Source organism: Notechis scutatus, chromosome 3 (genome assembly GCF_049901735.1).
Source record: "Notechis scutatus isolate UNSWTSFEM ecotype Mainland chromosome 3, rNotScu1.2, whole genome shotgun sequence".
Taxonomy (NCBI): domain Eukaryota; kingdom Metazoa; phylum Chordata; class Lepidosauria; order Squamata; family Elapidae; genus Notechis; species Notechis scutatus.
In genome coordinates, this window is record NC_142011.1 from 70,725,670 (window position 1) to 70,753,659 (window position 27,990).

The window sequence follows — 27,990 nt, forward strand, 5'->3', positions numbered from 1 at the left end:
GGGGAAAACAGGGAATAAAGGACAGTCTAGAGCCCAGGCAGGCGGGTGGGCCAAACACTGAACCGGTTTGGTGTCAGCTGCTCTTCGCAGCTACCAGTTCTATAGAAGCGGGCTGAACCGGTAGCATCCCACCCAGGGGTGGGATTCAAATTTTTTAACAGCCGGTTCTGTGGGCGTGACTTAGTTGGTGGGCGTGGCTTAGTGGTCATGTTATTGGCTGGGCGTGGCCAACTCAATATTACTCATCCAGGCATGCATCTCCTTGCCTGGCCTCTCATGACTGTGGGGATGCTGCAACAGTTGTAAGTGTGAAAAATGGTCATAAGTCATTTTTTTCAGTGCCATTGTAACTTTGAATGGTCACTCCACACAAACAAAGTACCAGCAAAGGAGGGGGAAAAAACTCCAGAGAAATTCCTGAGACAGGAAGTCTAGTCCTGCCAAGAATGTAATAAGGGTTAACGGAGAGGCAGTTTCTGTAAGCAACACCAGAATGTTTCCTTCCTGCCTTCCTTACAGGATTAGGCCAGTAATTTCTTCTAACAACTAGTTCTCCGAACTGCTTAGAATGTTAACAACTAGTTCTAGTGAATAGGTACGAACTGGTAGAATCCCACCCCTGATCCCACCCCTGTGTATGTCTTTTTCACTTATTAAATCATAATTTAGTTTTACTTGTAAATCCTCTATTTCCATCTCTTTCTTATAAGTTTGTTGTCATCCATCTTCAAATCAATTTCAGTTTTATTCAGTGGGCTTGTTCCTCTTCAGTACCATCTTCTAATTCTTCAGTAATAGTAAATAACTTCCTGAAATCCATTCATTGTAGATGTCCAGTAGTGTCCAACCTTCAAAGTTATCAGTTTAAATCCAACTATATAGACATTTTCCCAAGGGAAAAATCCTTTCAATAACTTCAAAGTCTTAAATAAGTCCATTTGTATTTTGTTTGTATGTTTGTTAAAAACTTTCTAAAGTCAACACTAAACATCCTTTTGCTATAGTTACCATTTTTTTTACAAATCTTTTTTATAACCTTTCGTAGCAATTATTAAGCAAATCACCATGGTCATTAAGTGAATTTTTGGGCATTAAGCAAATGTATTATTCATTATGAGGCATTTTGCCAAAACTGAAAGTAACACCGGTTTTCAGCAAAACCATCATAAATTGTTGTCGCATAATGGCTATAAATGTAGGCCAGTTACTGAGTGCCCAGAATGCAGCCATGTGACCATGGGTGGGGACTTGGCCATTGGAATTTCGTAACAGGGTAATATGTATCTTTGGCGGGGGTTGTAAGACAAGAACTACCTGTATTGCCTATGGCTAAAAATAATGATTGAAAATATCTCCATGATGTGTTTATTTTTCTTTTTTGTAACAAATCATACATCAGACATTTTCTAGGCAATTATATGCTTGATTTAAATACAAAGGTTAACATAATTAGTGTTATTACTAATAATATTTTCTTTTTTTCTTTTGGACAGCCATCAGTTGAATCAGCAAGCCCAGGTAATGTTTTATTTTAATATTTACTAAACTGGAGAAGATATAAGTTCTTTATTCAAGTTCATTTGATTATATATATTATAGAATGCACAGTTGTTGCTATAATTAACGACACTGAACTTTATTTAAAAGAGTTTGTGTTCCATACTAAAAGGCAGTTTGATCTCAAGGGACCACTTCTAATGATTGTTACATGCTCGGCAAATACTAGGGCTTTATAAAGCTTTTGAATGAAGTGCTTCACAATGTGCTTTCTCCTCAGCAAAGCAGCTAGCTGTGGATGCAGGCTATGAACAGCTATATTACACTTGCAGAAGATAATTGCTTTAATAATTTTAGGAGAGATGTTTCATTTGAATGTTTTACGTAGCTCTAACAGATGTGCCTGTGTCACGTTGCTCTTATATATTTCTAAAAATGTGTCTTTCAACTATCACTAGAATTTGGAAAATATGATGCATGTAACTATGGCGTTATCTAACAAAGTTCAGATTAATGCAAGAATGCAATTTTTAAAAAAATGAAGGTTTATTATGCCATAACTAAGGCCAAGTGCCAGCATGAATATTGTTATCCACTTATAATAGAATTGTATTGCAGATTTATTGATTCTTTTTGGGTAATACACATATTTTTGGTGGGTTAACCCTTTCAAGATCTGCTTAATTAGCAAAAGAGATCTCACTTGTATTTTGTATTTTTTATATAATTTAGGAGTCTTAAACAAAGGCAGCAATTAGCCTACTACTGATATCAAAAAGCTAAACCGGTTCACATCTGGTTAATATTTGAATGGGAGACTACTAGAAAATCTCATAACTTTTTGTATTCAATAAACATAAACCACAAGATTCTGTGTTATAATCAGAAATGTAACATTTATAAATAAGAATCCAATAGAAGAGAATATACTGTATGTAGCTTAGGGTTGAACTCTGGGGTCCTTCATGATGTCTACAATGAAATGAAATGTTTTCAAGCAAACAACTGAACTTAGAGAGCACCAAGGACTCTATAAGCCACCTTGAGTTACTATGGCGAATAGGCAGCAATATAAATCTAATAAATAATAATAAATAAAATAATAATAAAGAATATATTTAAATTCTGTCCATAGCACTAATGTATTTGAAATATTACATGTTAAGGAATCATAAAGAAATTGACAATTTGGTAAAATCATAATACAATATTTTGTTGTAATGTAACTTTATTATAACACCTTGATTAGGTTTTTTTTCCTTCTTATATTTGGGAATAGCTGACTTGATACTGAAAGCAAAGCTACTAACTTGAAATGATTTAAAGTACTATAACGAATTATTTTAAGACACTTGGATTGTTTAGCCTTAATAAAACTGGGGGATGATAGGAATGAATGGGGTAACATTCTTCAAATATGTAAAAAGAAGTGACACGGACAACCAAAATACATTCTGTATTATTCCCAGATTCAGAACAAAAAATAATGGATTCAAAATAAAATAAGACAAATTCTAATTCACCCTTAGAAAAATTCTAATTATCCAAAGAATGCTGGGATCACCTTTGCTGATTTTGTTTAAAGAGGATTTAACAATCATTACTGGGCCACTATAATTTGACATTTAGTACAGAATCTAAATGCTCCTTTCAACTCATATTCAATACCTCTCACATTTTTTCTACATAATCTGAGAAACCTGGAAATAAAGCTGTTACATAAAGTCAGTTCTTACATTAATATCATAGACTATGATATGGAATATGAGGTTAATTAGAATAAGTAATTGTGGCAAATTTTTCATGTAATTGTCATTATTGTCTACTTTATGTAATGTAACATAAGAGCTTAGGAAGCTGCTATGCTAGCCAAAATAAATACTACATTTACTCTCCATAAATGTATTGGAGATTTTTGACTTTCTACTGAGCTTTTTTAGTTAATCAAAATGAGAATATTAAGACATACTGTAGTTTTGATAAAAGAAAAGAGAGCATAATACAATATAGTTGCAGAAATATTAAAAAAGATATGGTATTTTTATGGTTATTGGGTACAAAGAATTTTATTCTTAATAATTGAAATATTATTTTTACTCTTCCCCTATTCAACAGAAACATTAGTTTGTTATATGTGTCTGGAAAGGGGCTTGCAGAACTCTGGGTAAAAGGGTATGAGAGGTGACAGCAACATTTTGGAAATGCAATTTCAGTTTTATGCCTGGTACGAGTTCTACAGTCCAGATTTTTGTACTTCAGATAATACAGAAATATGTAAGTGAGCAGGTTTTTATATGACTTGATGCAGAGAAAAGGTAGAATAAAGTGGGTAGGCTTTAAATTTCAAAATGTTTTGAGGAAATGAAGAATTAAAGGTAGTTTTCTGAATATGTATTGTAGAATGGAAGCAAAACAGGCACGAGAATAAAGAGAATGCTTCAGGAATAGTTCAGCATTGAGCAGAGGGTAACAAAGTAACAGTGTTGGAAGGAAACTTGTAGGTCTTCTAATCCAGCGGCCCACTGGTGGTCCATGAGAAAATTTTGGTGGGCCACAGAGAAATCTCACCCCAGAGCACCTCCCCAAGCAATTAATCCAGGCTATGCAGAAACACAAGGCTGTGCCGCCCACATGGCCAGCGGGAACTCTCCCGCCCACTCACTCCTTACCCAGCAAACTTGCCTGCTAAATTGCTATTTTTCCTTTTTCTGACCATCAGCTGTTCTGCTGTGTTGGGAGATTTAGATTAGCTAGGAAGCAGGAAATAATTTGATTTCTTATTTTCTAGCTAGCTTCTAGATCTTCGAACCTCCCTTAGGACTGAAGGTTCTATTATTCAGTGCAGACTCACGGCAAGCAAATTTGAGAGACTGATCTAGCCCATGGCAGATAGATAGATCACTGAATGATTCTGTGAGCAACTCAATCTGCCTGCCTGCTTTGCCTGATTTTGGGTAAAAGTTGCTCTTTTTTTATAAAAAATTCAATATTTATGTAAATATGTATATTTACATACAAGCCATGCCTAGCCAGTCACATGACCACCAAGCCACACCTACAAATTAGGGCATGCCCACAGAATCGGTTAGTGGTCCCTGGGATTTAAAATTATGAGTTTGGTGGTCCCTGAGGTCCAAAAGGTTGGCAACCCCTGTTCTAATCCAACCCCCTGCTCCAGCAGCAGACACTATACAATTTGAGACGGGAGAGGTTGTCCATTCTCTTCTTAAAAGCCTACAGTGATTGAGCACTTACAGTTCCACTGGATAATTATTTTCACAGATACGATTAGAATGTAAATGTAACTTTAGAATTTTAAGGTAAGATTAGAATGTGTGAAATCCTATTGGTTATTTAATGTATTGGTGGAGATATCAAATTCTGTACCTGTCAACAGTGGTGTCCCCCAAGGCAGTGTTCTAGGACCAACTCTTTTCATACTCTACATAAATGACCTCTGTGATCATATCAAGAGCAACTGCGTTCTCTTCGCTGATGATGTAAAGCTATTCAACACCACAGACAATACTGCTACCCTTCAAAAAGACCTCGACTATGGTCGAACAAATGGCAACTTCAAATCTCAACAAATAAATGCTCTGTTCTACATATTGGCAAAAAAAAAAATCAGAAAATAAAATACAGGCTGAGTAGTCAAGACCTTGTTGATGATCCAAACTCTGTCAAGGATCTTGGAGTACTCATCTCTAATGATCTAAGTGCTAGAGCCCACTGTAACTACATAGCCAAAAAGGCATTAAGAGTTTTAACCTAATCTTACGTAGCTTTTTCTCTGGTAATATTACACTACTAACTAGAGCATAACAAAACATTTGCTAGACCAATACTCAAATACAGCTCATCAGTCTGGAATCCACATTACATATCTGATATTAGCACAGTTGAGAAAGTCCAGAAATATTTCACAAGAAGAGTTCTCCACTCCTCTACTTGTTGCAGAATACTTTATGCCATCAGACTCGAAATTCTAGACCTAGAAAACCTAGAACTACGCCGCCTTCGGTCCTATCTAAGTATAATATATAAAATCATACATTGCAATGACCTACCTGTCAATGAATACTTCAGCTTCAACCATAACAACACAAGAGCAAACAATAGATATAAACTCAAGGTTAATCACACCAAACTTGATTGCAGGAAATACGACTTCAGCAACAGAGTGGTGAATGTCTGGAATGCTCTACCTGACTCTGTGGTTTCTTCCCCAAACCCCAAAAACTTTAACCTTAGACTGTTTACTATTGACCTTACCCCTTTCCTAAGAGGTCTGTAGGGGGCATGCATAAGTGCACCAACATGCCTACCATCCCTGTCCTATTTTTTCTTTTATTTCTTTTATTTTTCTTATATGTATCCATGTATTTATAACTATGTTTTTACTTATACCTATTATCTTGTAAGCAATTGACAAAAATAAATAAATAAATATAAGAAACACTTATGATTATAGAGGTGTTTTGGCTGCAGTGGTAAATGTTAAGTGCTTCTTGTATATGGATGATGCCATGTTTTTGGCTGGGAATAGGAATGACTTAGTGAATGTTAAATAGACTGTTTAATGCAGATTTGAAAATTGTATGAGACCAAAATAATGGTGTCTAAAGAGTAAAATGGTGTGCATGCTTGAAAATTATAAATAAATGACAAAAATTAGAGCAAATACAGTTTGTGAACTATTCAGAACTCTTTGTAATCCTGCAGTACTGGAGTACAGTGTGCTCAGAGCATCGTCTAAATTCTGTTAATATACTCTGGTTAAACAAAAAAAGCATAAAACAGTACATTGTGTCATGTCTTTATCAAACACATTGAGTCAATAATCACTACCTTTAAAAAAAAAAAACTATGTGACTCCCTGGGTCTGCAACCATACATTGTTAAGTTTAAACCTAGGAAAATCAGATGTCAGATGTTTCAAGTCTTGAAAGGTTAGTTATGTGTGAGTTTGAGGGGAATTTTCACCACCACTGGAGTTCACTTAACGTGAAACAGATCTGCAGAAATGAATTACACCTTGATCAAAAAAGCTCTCTGTGGCCTCAAGAAAGATAATGCCAATAATGCAAGGAGGGATTCACTACTGGAACAATGTTCTTTGTATAGCTATAACAAAATAAAGAACTTTGAATAATTGCTCTATTAGTGAGAAAAGAAATGTTTCATTTCAACAGAAGAACTGAGTCATGATTTTGAAACATGGCACATACTTCAGAGTTGGTTTGCAGTCTTACAAACTCATACAGTTGCAATTACTGAAAGAACATGGAATGCTGGGTTGTTGTAGAAAATTCTACTGCAGATTGTCAGGATATATCCATCCATGAACTGAAGCTTAAACAAATATGGGTCATATAGCACAACAATAACTCTAAACACACAAGTAAAGCTACAACAAAATGGCTGAAGCAGAATAAAGTTTGCAATTTGGAATTGCTAATTCAAAACTCTGATCTTAACTCAATTGAAATGTTGCAATATGTCATGAAATGAGTAGCTCATGCAAGACAACCCACAAATATCACAGTTAAAGCAGGAATGGTCTATAACTGGGGTTGCCAACCTTTTGGACCTCAGGGACCACCAAGCTCATAATTTTAAATCCCAGGGACCACTAACCGGTTCTGTGGGCATGGCCTAATTTGTGGGTGTGGTTTGGTGGTCATGTGACTGGCTGGGCATGGCTTGGATGTAAATATTATACATATTTACATAAATATTGATTTTTTTATTAAAAAAGAGCAACTTTTACCCAAAATCAGGCAAAGCAGGCAGGTAGATTGAGTTGCTCACAGAATCATTCAGTTATCTATCTGCCATCAGCTAGCTCAGTCTGTCACATAAAATTTGCTTGCAAGCAAACTCACAAAATTAACTCACAACACACCATGTATGTAGATATTGATTTTTTATAAAAAAGCAACTTTTACCCAAAATCAGGCAAAGCAGGCAGGCAGATTGAGTTGCTCACAGAATCATTCAGTGATCTATCTATCTGCCATGGGCTAGCTCAGTCTCTTAAATTTGCTTGGCGTGAGTCTGCACTGAATAATAGAACCTTCAGTCCTAAGAGAGGTTTGGCCCTGCTTAAAAGCAGAGCCGAAGATCTAGAGGCTAGCTAGAAAGTAAGAAATCAAATTGTTTCCTGCTTCCTAGCTAATCTAAATCTCCCAACACAGCAGAACAGCTGATGGTCAGAAAAAGGAAAAATAGCAATTTAGCAGGCAAGTTTGCCGGGTAAGAAGTAAGTGGGTGGGGAGGGTTCCCGCAGGCCATGTGGGTGGCACAGCCTTGTGTTTCTGCACAGCCTGGATTAATTGCTTTGGGGGGGGTGCTCTGGGGGTGAGATTTCTCTGTGGCCCACCAAAATTTTCTCACGGCCCACCGGTTGGCGACTGCTGGTCTATAATAATTTAAGCTGATAAAACAGGAAGAATCAACATATGCAGGAAATGTTTAGTTGATGTCATTGCTAATGAGGTACTACCAGCTATTACATTTATAAACCAAAAAAGAGTGTATGTTCTAAAGAGAAATCAGTTATATTTCTACCCAAAGTTACTAAATGATAAAATTCACATACTTTTTCCAATAAAGACCATGAAGATTGGTGTACTGTATTCAGCAAAAACATGACACAGTACTTTATTTTGGGACATTGTTCTATCAAAATCATTTTATTATTAGGACTTAGATGAAGTTCTGATCACAATTTAGGTCACAGAACTACAGGATTATAAATAACTAGAGAACTCACAATATTTTTCTCACTATAGTTGAATTTATATAAATAGAATGCTTACTTACAATAGGAAAATAGGTTGAGAAATGTATGTGCAAATGCTGATGAAAATGAAATGTAGTACAGTGTTAAGAGGAATGAGTAGTGAAAGAAGAAACAACCGCTTGTCTAGAAGAACATATTTTTGCCCACTTGACAATATGGAAATTAGAACTGGGGGAAAAACTAAAAGCAAGTTACTACAGTAAAAATGGTTATTTAAACATTATGCAGAATAAACAAGAAGGGATGGGGTCAGGAATGAAATGATTTGGAGATGACTAATCAGTAGAACAGTAATATTTTAAGTTGATTTAATCATATATACAGAGTGAATGCAGAGTGAAGTATGTTCTACTTTGTCAATTATTTAAGACCACACTTGGAATGTTGCATCTAGTTTTGGTCAACTACAATATAAAAAAGATGTTGAGACTCTGGGAAGAATGCAGAGAAGAACAACAAAGATTATTAGGGGGCTGGAAGCTAAAACATATGAAGAATGGTTGCAGGATTTGGGATAACTTGTCTAGCGAAAAGAAGGACTACGGGTGACATGATAGCAGTCTTCCAATATCTGAGGGGCTGCTACAAAGAAGAGAGTGTCAACCTATTTTCCAAAGCATCAGAAGGCAGAACAAGAAATAATGGATGTAAACTAATGAAGGAGAGAACCAACCTAGAACTATGGAGAAACTTTTTGAGAATAAGTAATCAGTGGAACAACTTGTGAGAATAAGTAATCAGTGGAACAACTTGCCTTCAGAAGTTGTGGGTGCTCCATCACTGGAGGTTTTAAAGAAGAGATTGGACTATCCAGAATGGTATAGGGTCTCCTGTTTTTGCAAGGGGTTTGACTAAAAGACCTCCAAGGTACCTCAACTCTTACTCTGTTAATTCTATTACTCCATTGCAGGTTGGTTAATGTTTAAATGAAGTTTGTGGTTTTTTAAATAATTCTTTACCAGTTTGGTCCCAAAGGTGCTTTTTTCCCCCTCCAACTTGACTTTTTTTGGGCGGGGGGTTGTTTGTTTTTCAGTTCCTGAAGTACTGAAGAAGCTTCGTGGATGAGAAGCGAAAGATTTTCAAAGGGAAAAAAAATCTAAGAAAGTTCAGTAGCCCTTTTGAAAAAAAGCACTTTTGGGGAATCATGACCTGGATGATTGAGAATCTCCATAGATTTTCCCAGTTTAGAAAGATTCTATTAATTCAAAATTCAGAATAAACTTAGAATTTCCAGACTGAACAGCAGGATTTTGAGATTTAACCATATGTTGGGACCACTGAATTTCAGGAAATAGACACATGAAGTCTGACTGATGCCATTTTGTAGTTGCTGAAAGAAATGAGTCGGGTTATTAATCATTCACCCAAGCAGTCAAAGATATTTTTTCCCCAATAAACAAGCTAGCCATATTTTGGAGGGGCGGATCAATGTTTTAGACTAAAAAGGGGGTATTTTAAAAAGATAAGGCAATGGATACGAGAATCTCTTCTTAGCTAATAAAATCATCACACTACACTGAATTAAATTGAAACTTTAAAAAATTAAAATAGGACTAGGGCTGAGGAGGCAATCAACCAGGTACTTTACCAGTATTATCACCAGCAGAAGTAAATTACTATAATATCGTTCTATGATTTCTTCAAGTACTGTTTTATCTTGCCTTAGTTGTTAAAGTATTATTGATTTTTGCAGTCATGTAGTAATACTATACTTAAATATGTGAGATAATCAATTTTGTGATTATTAATCTACTTCTAGGAGGGTCTGCAACATCAGATGACCATGAATTTGACCCAACAGCAGACATGCTGGTACATGATTTTGATGATGAACGAACACTAGAAGAAGAAGAAATGATGGAAGGTGAAACAAACTTCAGTTCTGAAATAGAAGATCTTACAAGGGTAAATATTTTTTTAAAAAACTGCAAATATTACACATATTGTTCTCACAAATGTCTGAAGGTACATAGATATTTTTTTAAATTTCAATGAAATAATGACTTTAGAATTCTTACCCTATATTACATTTTTTGCACATTGCCCCACTTATGGTATCATCTGTTTATATTTAGCAATAGGTTTATCATGACTGTCTTGTGCATTATTATGTTAATGTTCCTGAAATGAATATTATCCAAGTAAAAATAGAATTATGTAAGTACTTATATATCTGACATGTCCCTGCAGTTATTTTAAATGGCGCACTTAAAATGCTGTTTGAAAAATAATGGAAACAAATAAAATTTTTATATCTCAGTAGGACATATAAAATATTATATAGTCATGTTCTCCATACCCCTAACTCTTACAGTTTTTCATAGATATTAAATATTATGGAAACTTCAGTCATTTCTTTCTAATACTGTGTAAAGTTTATTCAGGCTTTATTTAGTATAAAGTGTTTCCATTTAAGCTATTGATAAAAGTGTTTTAGGTGTATTTATTTTCTAGGAGCCCAGTTGGACACAAAAATTTTAGGAAGATAATTTTTTAGACTAAAATGCAAAATCTTCAGATTACTTCATGAAGTAAGTCTGAAAGTAAAAAAGAAAAAGAAAAAAACCTGATGATCATAAAACAGTAAACGCTGGCATGCTTATGATTAAATTATATCCTAAGCAGTTCTTGGGACTGTTAGGATAAAAAACAAGTAAACAATTATTTTCCCATTGTGAATTATAAAAATCCAGCTGCATTTAAAAATTTGTCTGTTTAAGCAATCACAAATGTTCTTTAGTAAGTGGAATATGATAGTGCTTACATTAACGCTGAAGATACTATCTGCTGGCTAACTTTTTTTTTAAGTCAACCTACATGGAAAAATTTCCCTCTGAAAACAGTACAGCTTATTTTAGACTTGTTCTATATGTAAGGGTGAAAATAGTTTGATTATTGACTAATTGTATTAGCAAATATGGGATTAGAATTAAATTGATGGTTATGAATTCTTGGTATGTGCACATTTTGAGAAATATACAATATTTTAGTTATATTAGACTGAAGTGAAAAATATTTAGATTGTTTTCAGGTCAATGATTAGAAATAGGAATGGAATGGAATGGAATGGAATAGAATAGAATAGAATAGAATAGAATAGAATAGAATAGAATAGAATAGAATAGAATAACAGATTTGGAAGGGACCTTGGATGTCTTCTAGTCCAACCCCCTGCTTATGCAGGAAGTTTCTGAGATAATTACTTTGTCTTCTTGAAATCAAAAGAAATACTGAAGTGAACATGCCTAGAAAATAAGAGTGATTGTGAGATTATGAGAACACTGCAAGTTCCATGTCACTGTCCTAATCATTTATGTAGCAAACATCACCATGAAAATGTGTGTCCCATCAACTGATGCAGCTTCTTCATAGAACAAGGAGCCTGCACTCCAGTCAGATGTCAGTTGCTTATAAAACAGGCAGCGAAGGTCAGAAGTATTGACTTTCAGTGAAAGCCTAGAACAGATAAAGTGCTAGTGCATGTTAAAGATATTGCATATATTCCGTTCTATGGATAGTTTGATCAGTACTGAAAAATGGCTCAAAGGGATATATTATGTCCAGTTACATCAGATTTTTGTATGAATGGATGACATATTTAGCTTGTGTATTATTTTATTGAATACAGATAAAAGATTACTAGTTGGTGAAATCATCATCTAAAAGGTGTTTTTAAAAACCCTTGAGCCATATCTGTTAGAATTTCAGAGAATTTCCAAGTCTTGGAATTCACAAGACTTGGAAAATGCAGTTACGTTTTGAATTGTCTTTCTTTATTTCATTTATTAGATTTTTATTACTTTATAGCTAACTCAAGACTGTGAACATATATATTATCCCTTCCTCCTTTGTTTTCTCCACAACAGCAATCCTGTGAAGTGGGTTGGGTTTGGTTGAGAGACAATGACTGGCCCAAAGTCACCTAGCCGGTTTTCATGCCTAAGGCGGGACTAGAACTCACAATCTCCTGGTTTCTTGCCTGGTGCCTTAATTACTACAGCAAACTGACTTTTCTTTTTGTTTTATTCATTTGCTTTGTTCCAATTGCTCTTTCTTTAAGATTTTATTTTTTTTAATCTCTACAGTCGTGTGTGTGCATATGTGTGTTGTGTATAATACCCATGCAAGTATTTGTATATAATCTATATACATAGTATATGTATGTGCATGTGTGTTATGTGTACAACATGTTAACAATTGCTGGCCTACATAAATATTTTTCAAGATGAAAAATTACCTATTAGAATAAATACACTATTATAGTGTATTTCTGGCACTATAGAACAATATTGGTACTAATTATATGGCACTCATCAGCCATGTAATTAATGTGTTTAAAAAAAAGATAAACCTAGTTTTCTGCAAAACACTTATAACTGTAGATTTATATGTACACATTTGTTACTCCATTCAAAAGACATTTTCATTTGTGATAATTTGACATTTGTTGTCCTGCCTAGCATCAACTTGTTCAAAATCAATATTTTACAAACCGATCGCTTGTAGCTTTTTCTTCCTTGTTACTATTATCAAATTGAGTCGTGTGTGTGCCTGTGTGTGTCTTACTGTTTCCTGTTCACACAGAGTAGAAATTGCTCCATCCTGCTTTTCCTATCCCTGATTGTTGTGTGGCTCTCCTGTCAGACTGCATCCTACCCTGCTTCTCCTATTAACAAGCACATGTACACTTGAAGTCTGTCACTATAGACATATAAAGTTCAACATATGCTCACCAAGGAGCAATTGTTGCTACTGTTGATCAGTCATCCCATAATGGTTTATAATTGGTTAAATTCTCATGTCCTGTTTTAATTCTTTTTAGGAAGGTGATATGCCAATTCATGAGCTTCTTAGCCTTTATGGTTATGATGGTTCTGTACCACTACCAGAAGAGGAAGAAGAGGAGGAGGAGGAGGGTGAGGGTGAAGATAATGATAACAACAGTGGGTGCAGTGGAGAAAATAAAGTGAGTTAGATTTATTAATTTAAAAACTTGGTTTGTGTTTTATGTACATGTGCCTTTGGTAAGAAAGAATTTAATTATTTGAAATCTGCAATATATAGAGAAGCTCTTGTAGATAAAAGAATGTAAACCTGGTACGTAGTTTTGTTTTTCAGATTTAATCTTGTGTATATATGTGCAGGGTCTTAAAGATTGGAAGGCAAGCTGGGGTTGACTGCTTCTATAGGATTATTTTGAAGAAGCACAGTGTTACAATAGCTATGTACATGTTAGTGTCTTCTCTGTTTTTTGTTTAAGTAATTCCTAAAAGTTGAGGCAAGGTGAATCTTGAGGGCTTTATGAGACTGAATTTGGGCTGTGAAGAAAGGTGGAGCTTGTTGTTCCATTCACTTAGTTAACAGTTGAATAGAAAAGAACTTATATTTGTTTAATTAAAGGGGAGTGTTCATGGTTGTAATTATTAGTGACTATTAGTGACTTTCCCAGCTCAGTCTCTGCCGTTATCATTACTTGTGAATAAAATAAATGAGCAAGCATCCAGATTCAGGGCCCTTGCCTGCTTTAATTTCAAATACAGTCTGAGATCCAAGAAATAAGTAACTTCATAGAAAATTGGAGTAGTGCTATTGACATTGCTAATCATAGTTTTAATCTTGGAGTAGAGGTATTGGGTTATCATATTAGAAATGTTCAACTTTGCATCCTTATCTAGGAGTATTTATTGCTCACTTTTGACCTGAAAATATATGGCACGTTTTAGAACTATTGTAGTGTATTATAATAAAGGAAGTGTTAATGAATTTTAGAGTAGTACCAGAAATGTTGCCATGTTGCAATATTAATCAAGAGCATAATATGAAACAGTGCAGACCACAAAAAACAATGTCAGAAATCTAAGAGGCACCAATAAATAATAGAAAATTCACATTGAATGAAGTACTGCGGTTTTTGTTCCTAAGAATCTTATTAATCTTTGGTCAATGCATTTAATCTACTAAAAATATTTCCTTGTTTACATTGCTCCATTTTCCATAATTAAAATCCTATTTTGCTGTATGTTATTAGAACAAAAATCCTATTTGGTTTCTGAAAGTGCTATAATAGAGCATCTGGTAAATATATAGCATCATGCTAAGATTATACAACATCTGCTATTGTTCCAGGCTTTTTCTTTTGTTCTTGCTTTCTTTTTTAAAATGAAACAAAATTTCCCCCAAGCAAACAATGTAAAGAATTACCATAAAACATTTAGAAATCAGTTTTAGAACTGCAACTAGTTTGAAAGCATTGCAGAAATTTGGGGTCCTTCACATCCTTCATTTTTCTCCTTAAAGTTTTCCTACTTGGGACTTTGTCCTTTTTGTAAACAACATGCATGCTGATCAGGAAATACAAAAAAGGAAATGGAGTTGAATTTTTCTCTTTCAAGCCACATCTTTTCTTCAGATTTCAACCTAAAATATTAAAATGTGAAGCCAATTTGTTAAAAATTGCCTCTGTAATATTTATTTAGGATATTTAATTTCAGTTTTTTCTTAAATTGCTTTGTTTGCCCTGATTAATTACTTAAAAGAGTCATAGAAGATGTGCAAGTTTGATACTTTTTATTGGTTTCTTGGCACCTTAAAGTTACTTGACAAAACTGGGGCCTGAAAGCATGTGCATGCCTGCATGCATGTGTGTTCATGTACACACACATACACACAGACATGGAGAAACTTTTTTTGCTTTCAATTTGCAATGGAATATAGCGAAACAGACCAATATAGGTGCATGACCAGAGCCTAATGACAATGTGTGGAATGTTTTTACACACACACAGGAAAGGTAGCTTGCCCACAGAATCATACTCTGATGACTTCTCGAATAGACTTATCATGTGCTCCAGCTTGGTTTCTTCTTGAAAATGGTTCAGAGATAGTTGCTTGTACAAAATGTAGTCAGGATTTGGTGACATAGATCAATATTTCCCAATCTTAGCAACGGTTAAGATGTATGGACTTTAACTTCCAGAATTCCTCAGACAGCATGATTAAAGTTATGAAGGTTCAGAAATACTGACATAGATAAAATCTTTAAGTGAGCTCTTTTGATAGTTTTCTGGGCATATTATGGCTACCTTTCAAAACTATGAAAGTGCTTTTTCCACTTCCTTTTTCTGAGTTGTTTTTGTTTCTACTACGCTGTCTAGCATTCCCTGTCCTTTTTTGGTGGTCTCTATCTAAACAGATCTGGATTATTTTGAAATTGGGTTAGTTAGCAGCTGCCAATATTTGGGCTTACATTACATAATAATGGCAATATTACTTAGACTTGTATATTGCTTCACAGTGCTTTACAACCCTCTCTAAGCAGTTTTACAGAGTCAGCATATTGCCCCCAATAATCTGAGTCCTCATTTTACTGACCTCGGAAGGATGGAAGATTGAGTCAACCTTCAGCCAGTGAGAATCAGACTGTTGACAGTTGGCAGAATTAGCTTATAATGCTGCCTTCTAACCACTAGACACAATTCGGTTTGATCACTTGATCACTCATAAATACCTAAATTCCCTAGATTGGAATTACCTGAAGAAGTACATTTCCTTGCATTATTCTGCCATAGTTAGATATTTGCCAGGAAAACTTTTTGGAGCACACCCTGAATAAAAGATGGTGTTTCAATACTGAATTCAATGGAATTGTCTCTTGAGAGAAAATTGATGTTTGTTAGTCTCCTGTGCCAATGGTACTAAATTTTATTCATCAGGTTTTGATTGGTAGTTGGACGATGTTTTAGAAATGAATAATTGAAAGGCAACTTTCTAATATATGAACACTTTGTATATTAAAGTGTTTGCATATGCAGTGGCTACTTAGGCATCATTATATTTTGAACAATATGCATATGTGTGTGTATGTACATATGCACATATACACACACACACAAACAAAACTATAAATAATTATTTCTTTATATCCAGTATGAACTGAAATTTCTAGAAAATTTATTTTTATGCCTTTGTTGCATATGCCATTTTCTTTTGTCCAAGAAGGTCTTCAAATTAAAATGCTTTTCCTGCCAATTTTCTTTTGCACTTACTAAGAGTTGCAGAATTTTTTGACAAATTGATATATCAGTACTTCCAGTTGGAAAGGTGAATTAAAAACATCTTTGTTTCTGGCTGTGCTGCTAAGAACTTTATTTTTTCCTATTTTGAGAGACTTCAGATAAAACCTTCTCAGTTATTTTTTATAGGTAGTTAGGAAATAGCCCACTTATTGGCTCCACTGTGTAGATATCACCCAGCATTTTTATAATTAACTCTATTTATTTATTCATTCATTTATTTAATCAACCAATCGCCTTAACAAACTGCATGCAAACTAAAGTTTCTTATTAAGTGTGACAAAGTCTTACTGTAATTAATGTGAAATAATGTTTGTGAGGCATTGAGAATTTTGTATTTCTCTGTATTTTTTTTTAAAAAAAACATATAATTAGTAACACAAGATTATGGGAGTAGAGGACTTTATAAGCTAGGGGCATATTTTGAATGTGGTAGGTGCATTTGCAAAGTAGCTGTCATAATTGGTATTCCATAAGTTTTCAGAAGGCAAACTAGGCTCTCACAGTGCTCTCTATCAACCTTTTTGTGGAGACCAAAGGCATTCCTGCAACGAAATATATTTATTATAATTTATTACATGCATCTGTATATTGCCAGTTTCTTCTCATTTGATGATAAAGGCTGGCCTTTTGTTTTATAGCATAATAATAACATATTTTATTATTAGATCTGTTTCAGAATCTCAGGTGAGATGGGAGAAACATTGAATACTTAAAATGCCTGTTTGTAAGAGAGTTTACAGCCAATATTTGTTTATCCCTAATTCATAAGTTTGTTCTGAAATAAGAACATTAAAATAGGTAGACACTGGCCTTTCTTTTCCCCCACAGATTGTGGAAGATTTGAGGTATATCCGTTAAGCTAGAATCAAAGTAAGAAAGGGTTAGCTATTTAAGGTTCTTGTTTTATGCTATAAACAGCATACAAACTAATTTGCATGTTTCATGTTCTGTCATAGAATCTTGTTAGAATACTTAAGTCAGTTTTTCTTTTAACTGCAGAGTTAAGAATACATTTTGTGATAATGAGAATGTCTTGAAAAAATGAAACCTGTACCTAGGTAACATTGAAAATCACCCTTATCAAATCTGGACAAAGCAAATTCAGGCTACATGATCTTTTCTTTTCTTTTCTTTTCTTTTCTTTTTTTCTTTCCTTCCATTCCTTCCTTCCTTCAATATATCTATTTATTAAGCGAAGTTTGTTTATTTTATATTTATATTTTATATTTACCTTTAAAGTAATATCCAAAATATAAAAAGGTTTGAAAACTTTTGTTTCTAAAATCGGATCCCAAGGAAGCAGATGAATTCATATTTATATCTAAATATTTTAAAAAATAGTATAGAAGGAAGGCACGAATGAATGAAACGTTATCCTATATCTAAACTAGGAGCATTAACAAAAACTGATACACATAAGAACCTCCTGTAAGGAGTGTTTATTGCTTTTCTTCGTTTCATGCCATTTTTAGATGTTCTGGTGGTGGCTGTGGCTAAGATGCTTCTGACAAGTGTCAGCTGTTTCATCATCTGCAGTCTTTTAATGAAGAAGGCATATCAACCTCAGTTATCCACGTAGTCATTCTAGGTTGTAATATATTGTTAATATTTATGTATTTTCAGCTTCTTTTGTATATCCTACAAGAAACTGCTTACAGTTAATCTATAAGAAGATGAGATTTTCCCTTGCCCTCCCCCCCACATTAAATAATTATTTGTGGATGGGGATCTTACATTCCCTGTAATTCTTAAAAGAGTAGAAAATGATGCTGAAATTAAAAGTGGGCAGGAAATACAAGCAATTGCAGGGTTCACTGCTGAAAAGCTTTGGTGCCTTTGAAGATGAGCCATTTTCATGCTGAAATTGTAATATACCTGACGAAAGCTATCTTTTATTTCTTTTCCTTTTCTTTGATCTCTTTCTCCACCTACATTTGCATCTAGTTTTGTTTTCCTCTTTCGCTTTACTTCCTAGAGCTGCTACTGCTGACCCCATCCTATGATTATTTTATCTACTTTTCTTCTGATATTACTTATCAAAGCTAATGCAGAATAGTGGGCTCTTATGCTGGCCTTTTTTTCATATACATTGATTGCTCTGTCCAGTTGCTCAGAGACTGCTATTATTGTATTACAGTGCCAATCTTTAAGAAAAGTAAATTAAAAAAAACCCTATTAATTTCTGTCGAAACAGTCTCTTAAGTGTTGTTAATAAATAATATAACAAACATATGTAGGGACCACATTGTTTGGCTAGAAGAAAAGCAGGTCTTGGCTGGTAAAGATTCAGGACAGAACAATTCCAAACAATCAATTGTAGACTACAATTATCCTAAACCATGTAACAGAAATTTTATATCTCTAAAAATTATAATAGAAATCATCAAACACGTCTGTGGATTGCAATCTTACTAGATTAATTATTATGTTCTGTAAAAGAATATATAAACAAATCAAATGTACAGTGAATAGAAGCATTTCAGCCCAAATTCACATTGTAAGAAGGTTTAAACAAGCCTCTTTTTAATTTAATATGCATATCAAGTCCCTAACAAGTATCTAACTTCTGACAAAACGTTCATTTCATTCCCCAGGGCTGTTTTTCTTTATGCAGATAATGTAATCATCCTCTTCCTGATACATGCTGACTTCAAAATTAATGTTTACAGCTAGTCCTCAACATACAACCATTTGTTAGTGACGCTCAGAGTTACATTGGCACTGGAAAAAGTGACTTAAGAGTGTTTTTCATACTTATGACTGTTGCAGCATCCCCATGGTCATGTGATCAAAGTCAGGTGCCTGCAACTGGCTCATATTTATGGGGTCAAGTGATCACTTTTTGCAACTATTGATAAGCAAAGTGGAGAAGCAGATTTGTTTAACAACCATTTTACTAATTTAACAACTGCATTGATTCACATAACAGTTATGGGAAGAAAAGTCATAAAATGGGGTAAAACTCGCTTAATAACTGTCTCACTTAATAATGGAATTTTTGGGCTCAATTGTTGTATGTTGAGGACTACCTATACTCTAAGGAAGAAAAAATAGAAAATAATTATAGTAAAACAAAAGTAGTCATATTCACAAAACAAAACAAATATGTCATAAATAGAAAATCAAATGCAATCAGTTTCAACAGATATTTACGAGAACTGAATGACAATTCCTAAGTATTGAAAAGTGTAAAATAATTTTTGTTTCAATCCTCTGCTAGAAAGAGCAAGAGAAAACTATTTCATCTTGTGCACAAAGACCTAATCATTAAATTTGTCAAGCACTATGAAAATAATCACATTCCTTTTGGAATCACAGTTTTCAAGGCCAAAGAGCTGAGTTCAATGCACTTTGGCACACAAACTTGTGCCTATAAAGATGAAAAAAAATGAAGGTAATTCAGTACAAGTTCTTAAGAGCAATTCTTCACTCACTGCATTTCAGTGCAAGCTGAGGCCAGAGCTGCATTACAATGAAAGCCCACATGAGGATTTACTGATTGAAATACTAGTTAAAATTAATTTTGAGAGAGAAAAGTATCTATCCCAATTACTATATGTTGAATCTAAGCTTGACTACTCATTTAAAAAAAAAAAGCACATAACTTCAGCCTGTTGTGGAATCTCAGTTCACTGGAGTCTGGGAGGCCCTTATAAGAAATCATGCTATGTGTTCTGTATCTAGGGTTTACAGTAGAAGCAGAATTTCCTATAACATTGGCCTTTGGAACAGGATTTATCTACTCTTTTAAATATTTATATATTTTATCTGTCCCTCACAGAAGAACACATACTCTTGCCAGCTTTTGGCCTTTCCATCAAGGTTGTAGATGGGAGTTAGAAATGGCAGTTTGTATTATTGACAAATCAAATCAAATAAATAAAAATAAATAAATAAATAGATGTCAATCCTCTTTATTAATTGCTTCAACTGTACCATGGAAGAAACATTTTTTTCTGTTAGCTGACAAATCCTTAGAAATCTTTTAAAAGGTAAAAAAGCACTCTTCCCTCATGATCACTGTAATGATCATGTAGAATTACTTTCCCTATAGATTGTTCCATGTCAAAAGATAATTATGATTTTCTCTTATTTTAATTTATGACGTGTAGGATATACTATATACATAGAATGTTGGTCTATGATCACAAATAAACATTTATACTTAGTGCTATTCCTATTTCCTCTGAAAGTTGCAAAGAAGTCTTTCATCCCCAAACTTTTCTCACATGAGACGGGATTGTATATGAGATTATGCAGATAGGAATCAATTACTTTCCCTGAAAATTTTACCCAGTAGTAGTTTATGCTTTCGTTTTGCTTTGTTTTTGTCTTCATCTCCTTTTTTGGAGTGTAACTTTTTGCAGGTATATAATGCCTGTGCAAAACTCCCACATTTTGGCAAATACGTTACATATATACAGGGTATTTTTCAGCTAAACTTAGCAAATCTAAATTAATAAGGGAAGAAGCTTTCAACAGTGTATATGTCTATATACAAACACACATGTGTGAGCATGAATGTGCATATAAATCTGTGCATGTACATTCAGTGTTTTCATTTGGGGGAATCATAATTTTTTAGGGAAATTATTTCTGTCCTTTAATTATTGGTTAAAGTTTTTTTTAATATCTTGGGAGCAGGTAACCTCAATAACTGTTCAACTTCATAAATAATAATAAAGCTACCCAATTAAATATTAACATAAAATCAGTTATCATTTTTATTGGTCTCATCCTTGATGTAAAAGGATGAGTAGGTGAAACAAAAAATTTCCAATGATAGTATTGAAACTGAAATATTTCCTGTGAATATTTACTAGGCTGCTTCTATTTTTAGTTTTAAGATGCTTCTTAAGATATACTGATCTTTGTGTTTTAATATGTAGCTTTGGTCTGCTTTATTTGCTGTACTCATTTAATTGGACCTTTGCTTTAAGATCCATGTTGTATTTATTTTGCTGCATTATGTTAGAAGTCAAGTAGAGTTAATAAAAATAATTGCTTTTATTTTTGTTACATTGTTTCTAAGGAGGAGACTATAAAGGATTCATCAGGTCAAGAGGATGAGACACAGTCCTCAAATGGTGATCCAGTTTCATCCGTAGTACCAGAAATAATTCGCCCACGTCGTTGTAAATACTTTGATACAAGTATGTATTTTTTAAATCAGTTTTCAACCATTTTAAAAATGCATGGGCGTTGTACAAATATTTGAGCGTTCTCATGTGCAGGAAAACTGAACCATTTGCAATGATGAAATCTGGAATTTTGAATCAGGTTGACGATTGCAGTGCTTACTTTTATGTATAGAAATTTGCACAAATTTAATAAGACAAAGGCAGTGATTTTTTATCTCTAGAGTTGAAATCTTCTGGAGGTATGGAAAGAGTCTCTCTTCTCAGTTGTCTAATATTTTAAAAGTATCTGCAAGGAGAAAATGTTTTCTTGTGGAAAGAGTATGTTTATGAGCTTCAGAGCTCTTATCAGCTACTGGTTGGAGACAGTAAGAACTTTCTGTACAAATAAAAAATTGCCTTTTCCTTTCTCACAGAGAAAGACAGATAGCAGTTGCTGTTTGTCTTTACAGTGAAGGTACTTATCAAGGATAAATTGTGAGGGGAGTGGGAGAATGATCTCTAAAGTCTTGTCTCATTGGATCTATTGAGCATGTTAGAAGGTATTTTCTTTGTAAAGATAATGGTGGTTGGTGTTAAAACCTCTGAATTCTGTATTTGAATCTCAAGATCTACTGCCCTACTTTCTAATACATTTCTGAGAAGAGTATAACCTGAACAGTTATGCGTAAAAACAAAATCCAGGTATATATAGCACCTGTGCTGCTATGACTGCATTCAAGTGAGAAAAATTCTCTGCTTTGGAAGAGAGCATTTCTAACTGCTAGATATCTTTTTCTTATTTGCTAGTGAGATAATAAGCTCTGAGCACTGTCACGCTGAATATTGAAGGGTGGGAAAAGAGGAAGGGGGTCTTGAAGAGAGGTAAAAGTGGCTGGCTGATTTGTTAAACCAGAGATTTTACATTTCTGATTTTAACAGCTAATATTTGAAAACTGGCTACAGAAATAGAGGCTAAACTGATGTTAACTCTGACCCAATCATTGCTCTAATGTTTATATTTGTCTGTATGAATGCTAAAAATTTTAACTAGCTTTTCTTCCATTACTGCCTCTTTTTTGCTTAGTTTATTTCTACTTACATATACATGTATATGAGCAGAAATGCTCTTTAAAATAAAGTTAGTCCAAAAACTGCAGCAAAATAATTGTGTATGCTTTCAAAACTAATATATGACATGATAATTTTTAATCCATGAATCTCTGCTTTAAAATGTCATTTGTACTTACCATTTGTGTATGGAATATGTGGGATGATGAAATGATTAAATTATTTTACAATGAATTGCTTAGCTAATATCTTCTGAAACTTTTGTATACATCCTTCTAATGTATATCCCTGAAAGAATATAGCTGTGTGAACCTTTCTCCCGATTCTTTACATGAAGAACATTTCTATTTTTTTAAAGTATTGCATGCTAAGACTTGTCTCTGATAAAAACTTTGAATACTGTTTTTGGGGGACTTTCAAGGTATAAATATTCCTAAGCAACATCTTGTTGAATGTATCAGATCTTTAGCAGTGCTCTTTACCTAAAATAAATATATTAGCATGTACATTTTTCAATATTTTTCAAAATTGGAAACCTCCAAGCTTATTGTAGTTCAGAGTATTATGAGTCAGGACATACCAACCACAATTAGTCACACAGAGTTGGTTGTGACATCACAGTTCAATATTTAATTAACCAACCAGATATGTGACTTGAAAAATTTGTCTGTAGAAAATAGTTTGTTTGAAAAAATGTAAATTCAGGATAACTAACCCTATGTAAGTGAAATTGTTAATTTTTTTTTAAATATAGATAGTGAAATAGAAGAGGAATCTGAAGAAGACGAAGACTACATTCCTTCAGAAGACTGGAAAAAAGTAAATATGAGCTTTATGATAAACTGTCAACATAATATGACTATTATAAAAATTAATTTGTGAGGAAAATCATTCCTAACGTTATGAGTATTTAAAGCTCCTTCTTATGAAGCTAGTCCCAGCTAGATGGGACTCAAGGGGCCTTTGCAGTTAAGCTATTTGAATACATTGCCAGAAGATCTGAAGCATGCAGCTATAGTTTATTTTAAAAGTTCTAAATCTGACTTAAATAAAATCATTGTTGAAATCTTGTTAATTAAAATGTATTGAGCATTTCAGAGAACTTGGTTAAAACCCCAAGGTTTTGGGAGGGAGGGTTGGAAAAAATGTTTTTGTTAGTTACATCTGCAATTTTATTATGTTTCATTGGAATTTCCTCCCCTCTCCCTTCTTTATCCAAATAATTGTCCCTGGAAAAAAAGACATTTCACTGTTGTGTCTGCCTGATAATTAGTGGTCAGCTTGAAAATCTTGTTCTGACTCAGTGCAGATTTTTGTTTTTAATCTGTCATTCAAGGTTCACAGTTTGGTTTTGCAGATAAACTGGAACATTTTTTACTTAAGTCTACTTGCTTCATTCTCATATGAAAAGTCAGAATTCCAGAATCTTTTCTTATTGTTCTTATATGAACAATAACAGCAAAGGAAACCTTAATTTTATATGCAAGTCGTCTGCTTTGCCAATTTCCTAATTAGACTCAATCTGGAGACGTAGTTTATAGTTGCTGCAAACTCTTTGCATTTGGCAGCAGCAAGTCCAGAATTTGGATCAAAAGTTAACTTGTTCTTTGTTTCTGAGTTCCTGAGTTGTTTGGCAACTCAAGTTAGGAGCCACTTGGCAGTTTTTGAAAAAAATGCAGTGAAATCTGACAATTTTATTGGCAAATTTGGCTACAATTAAGCCCATGTAATAGTTTACATTACAAAAAGAAGTCAATATATGAACAAATATACTTATTTAATACTCTTAAAATGTTTGTATTGCAATTGGTATTCAACTGTCTTTCTAGTTATTGAACAGTATGGTGTTTGATCTGTGATTACAGATGATTTATACTTTTTTCCAAATAGGAAATTATGGTGGGCTCCATGTATCAAGCTGAAATTCCAGTTGGTATGTCTAAATATAAAGAGAATGAGAAAGGTAAAGTAATTGGCAATTCATTTTAATTAAGGTTGCAATGAAAAATAAGGCATAAGATACAAAGAATATGTAAGGAAGCTTTACATTTATCCATACTGAGGAAATAATGCAAAAAAAAAAATAGAAGCTGGCTTTGAGCACCATTTTAAACAAATTGATTTGTTTGCTTTGGTGTATTTCTCTAATGCTTTTAAATGAATGTTATATGTGAACTGAAATAACTTTGAGTTATTTAAAAATATGGTTAAACAAACTGGCTTCAATATATAGACACACATACACACACAAGAGCAAGGCATGATACAAACCCCTGTGCACAGTTTCCTTACCACTTACAAAACTGGATTTCCTATTACCAGGTGCAGGAGTTTCTATTGCATCTCCCATGTATGTAACTTCAAAATTCCTAACATCCCACAAATTACTGATCAATAAAAATATTTTAAGCTGCCTGAATTACAGGAGCTATAATAGTGAAAGCATTTTTCAGAAATTGTAGCTGTGGTGCTTTGGAGATTGCAGAAACTCTTAAGAACAAATTATTGATTGAGCAACTCCAACACTTCCTGGAAATTTGACACTGTATATATTACAATGAGATAAATATAATTTTAATTAATTTGAAACATTGGTTCTGCCTGGTTCAATGATTAATGATTAATTAGCTGGGTAACTAATACCTTGATTCCGTTATTGCCTATATTTATGGAGGAATTTGAAATATGGACTACTTGTCAGAATAAGATGATGTGCTCAGAAACTAGTCTGAAATATTTCCTATAGTTGAGAGCCAGTTGGTCTAATGATTAAGGCACCAGCTAAAAAACAGGAAACCATGAGTTCAAGTCCCAACTTAGCTAAAAAGCTATCTGGGTGATTTGGGGCCAATCTCTCTCTCTTAGCCCAATCCACCTCACGGTGTTATTGGTGTGTGGAAAATAAGAAGAGGGAGAAGTATTGTGTGTATTTGCCACTTTATTTGTAAAAATGATAAAGGCGGAATATAAATAAATACAGAAAATATGTAATTTGTTTCTATTTTGCTTTGTGTGTTTTTTTCTCTTTCGTACGTTAAAGGGAAAAGTTATAAAATCAAAAGACACTTCAGTTTTCATCTTTGTGGTTTATTATGAGGCTGACAGCATTTATATAGGTCAGATTTGGTAACATCTTCTATAGTTGGCAGGTTATAATAAAATTTTAGAACAGTTTCTGCAAGAAATATTAGGAAGCAAGGATCAGGATATTTTTGCTATTATATTCCCCAAAAGGTTATTAACATTCAAGTACTAGTTTTTCCTTATATATAAATATTAGATAATAATTACTGAATGTTTGCTCTAAAATGATATTTTCTGTGTAAAATTATAAAATTTGATTAAACCATTCTGCAAATGTAATGTGAGAAATCTCATTTGCACTTACTTGGAACTGGATGAAATAAGTAAAAAGGTAAACAATAAAGTAAACAAATGAGGCACTTTCCAGAAGCTGTTTGCTTTTCCCTTCTTTAATTCGGGTCTCCTATTTTTCATTAATATTTTAAAAAATGAGAAATTTATGAGTCGTATGCAAAGAATTATCTGATCTATAAGTATTTGTTAGGAAATATTTAATTATCTGTCTCTAATTTTAGTGTATGAAAATGATGATCAATTGCTATGGAATCCAGATTACTTGACTGAAGATAAAGTGATTGAATTCCTTAATGAAGCCTCAAGACGTACAGGTGATGAAAGAGGAATTGATGCAATTCCTGAAGGATCCCATATTAAAGATAATGAACAGGTAAAATACATGGAAATCTTCATTTGCCAACAGAGCTTTTTCCATTGGCTAAAAAGGAGTTGGTTTTTAGCAGCAATCCTCCCCATTTTATTACCTACATTTTTGTTAAAAAATTTCTCTGGAAGGGTTATCAGCTGTCAAGAACAGTGGAAGAAGATTGTGTGGATGATGAAAAGAGACAGAAATTCAGGGAAAAATGGCATTTTAAGCAGGCCACTCCTTCAGTATGTTCCTGTCAAAGGAATAATATCCTATATCCAATCCATAACATTTTTGAATATCTTGAAGAGCTGATTCAGAATTTTTATATTAGCTATAGCAAAACCTCGAGATCATAGTTCATATTGCTTGAGCTCTGTCATTTTTAACATAAAAATTTAAAATTGAAACCTCAGGTGACAATTTGGACTTCTTCTTTTTTTTGCAGGCTTTGTATGAATTAGTGAAATGTAATTTTGATACAGATGAAGCATTGAGAAGATTGAGATTTAATGTAAAAGCAGCTCGGGGTATGTATAAATTATTTATTTTTAAATGTGTTTCACTATTGTGAATTTCTACATCATTTTTCAAATTGGTTTCTTACACTTACATGCACATGCACAGCCACAGTGATTACTTCAGTTGAATATTTTATTCTCTTAAACTTCAGCTCTACTACAGATACTACTACTACTACAGATACACATACTACAGTAACCCTATTTTCCTTCTGGTAGATACTGAGAAAGAGAGTTCACCTGAAGATGGGGTGGTGGAGGAGGTGGGACGGGAAGAGGACAGGGAGGACCTAATTCATAGCACATCTTTTGCTGTGGAGGTATTTCCATATTACCTTGGTTATCTTGAAAACTAGTACGGCGTTAAAAAGATAATGATGGCAACTCATGGCATTGTATTTTCACAGTGCAACGATTTCTGTAAAAGTGTATGAATGTGAAGAACTTCCATGCAGAAAAGATTTTGTCTTCTCTGAAAATGAAAAAGGACAGAAAGAAAGGAATGGCCCCGTGCTAGATTAACCTCCCAAATTAACCCCCAACCCTATCCTGGGAAATAAAGTAGGCAGGAAGAAGATGTTTACAATACGAAGCATTTGCTGACTTTCCCCATGGACTTTTAAAAATACATTATAAAGAGCTTCCCTGTTTCCAGATACCTTTATCTACATAAAAGGTCCTGTATCAAACATGAGACATGCTATCATTTTTAATACTTAAGAATTCATAAATAGACTTCCTTTTTTGACTTGTAGTTTCTTATTAATTTGTGTATTGTATTATTTTAATTCAGAGGAGCTGTCTGTTTGGACAGAAGAAGAATGTAGAAATTTTGAACAAGGTTTGAAGGCTTACGGAAAGGATTTTCACTTAATCCAAGCAAACAAGGTTAGTTGTATAATTAGTTGTATAAACTTGTATAATGATGAAAGCATTAAGTGAAAAACTGTAAGGTGGGAGATTTCTATTTGCTTTCTCTCAACATAGAATTAGAAGAAGCTCAGTAGTTCATGGCCACCATGATAACAACAGGGATGGTCCATGTTACTGGGCAGCTTGAATATGCAATACTTATTTTATCTCTGACCTGTAAGCCTAAAATTGCCCTTCCAGCTGTCCCAGTGTGGAAAGTTAATTTGAATGAAGTCACATTTTTATTGTAATGAAGGCA

The 27,990-nt window shown here is 33.8% G+C and overlaps 1 protein-coding gene across 2 annotated transcripts in view; it reads left to right on the forward strand.

Moving 5' to 3' along the window:
• MIER1 (MIER1 transcriptional regulator) overlaps nucleotides 1-27,990 on the forward strand; it is a 45,497-nt gene that overhangs the window by 11,360 nt on the left and 6,147 nt on the right. The window contains exons 2-10 of one of the 2 annotated variants that reach the window (XM_026665993.2): nucleotides 1,494-1,518; nucleotides 10,065-10,210; nucleotides 13,128-13,271; nucleotides 21,413-21,533; nucleotides 23,323-23,387; nucleotides 24,459-24,531; nucleotides 26,168-26,319; nucleotides 26,747-26,828; nucleotides 27,613-27,707. In XM_026665993.2, the coding sequence (XP_026521778.2) occupies nucleotides 1,494-1,518; nucleotides 10,065-10,210; nucleotides 13,128-13,271; nucleotides 21,413-21,533; nucleotides 23,323-23,387; nucleotides 24,459-24,531; nucleotides 26,168-26,319; nucleotides 26,747-26,828; nucleotides 27,613-27,707 (903 nt within the window). The remainder of the gene's footprint in view (nucleotides 1-1,493; nucleotides 1,519-10,064; nucleotides 10,211-13,127; nucleotides 13,272-21,412; nucleotides 21,534-23,322; nucleotides 23,388-24,458; nucleotides 24,532-26,167; nucleotides 26,320-26,746; nucleotides 26,829-27,612; nucleotides 27,708-27,990) is intronic. The other variant, XM_026665994.2, reaches the window with a different exon arrangement.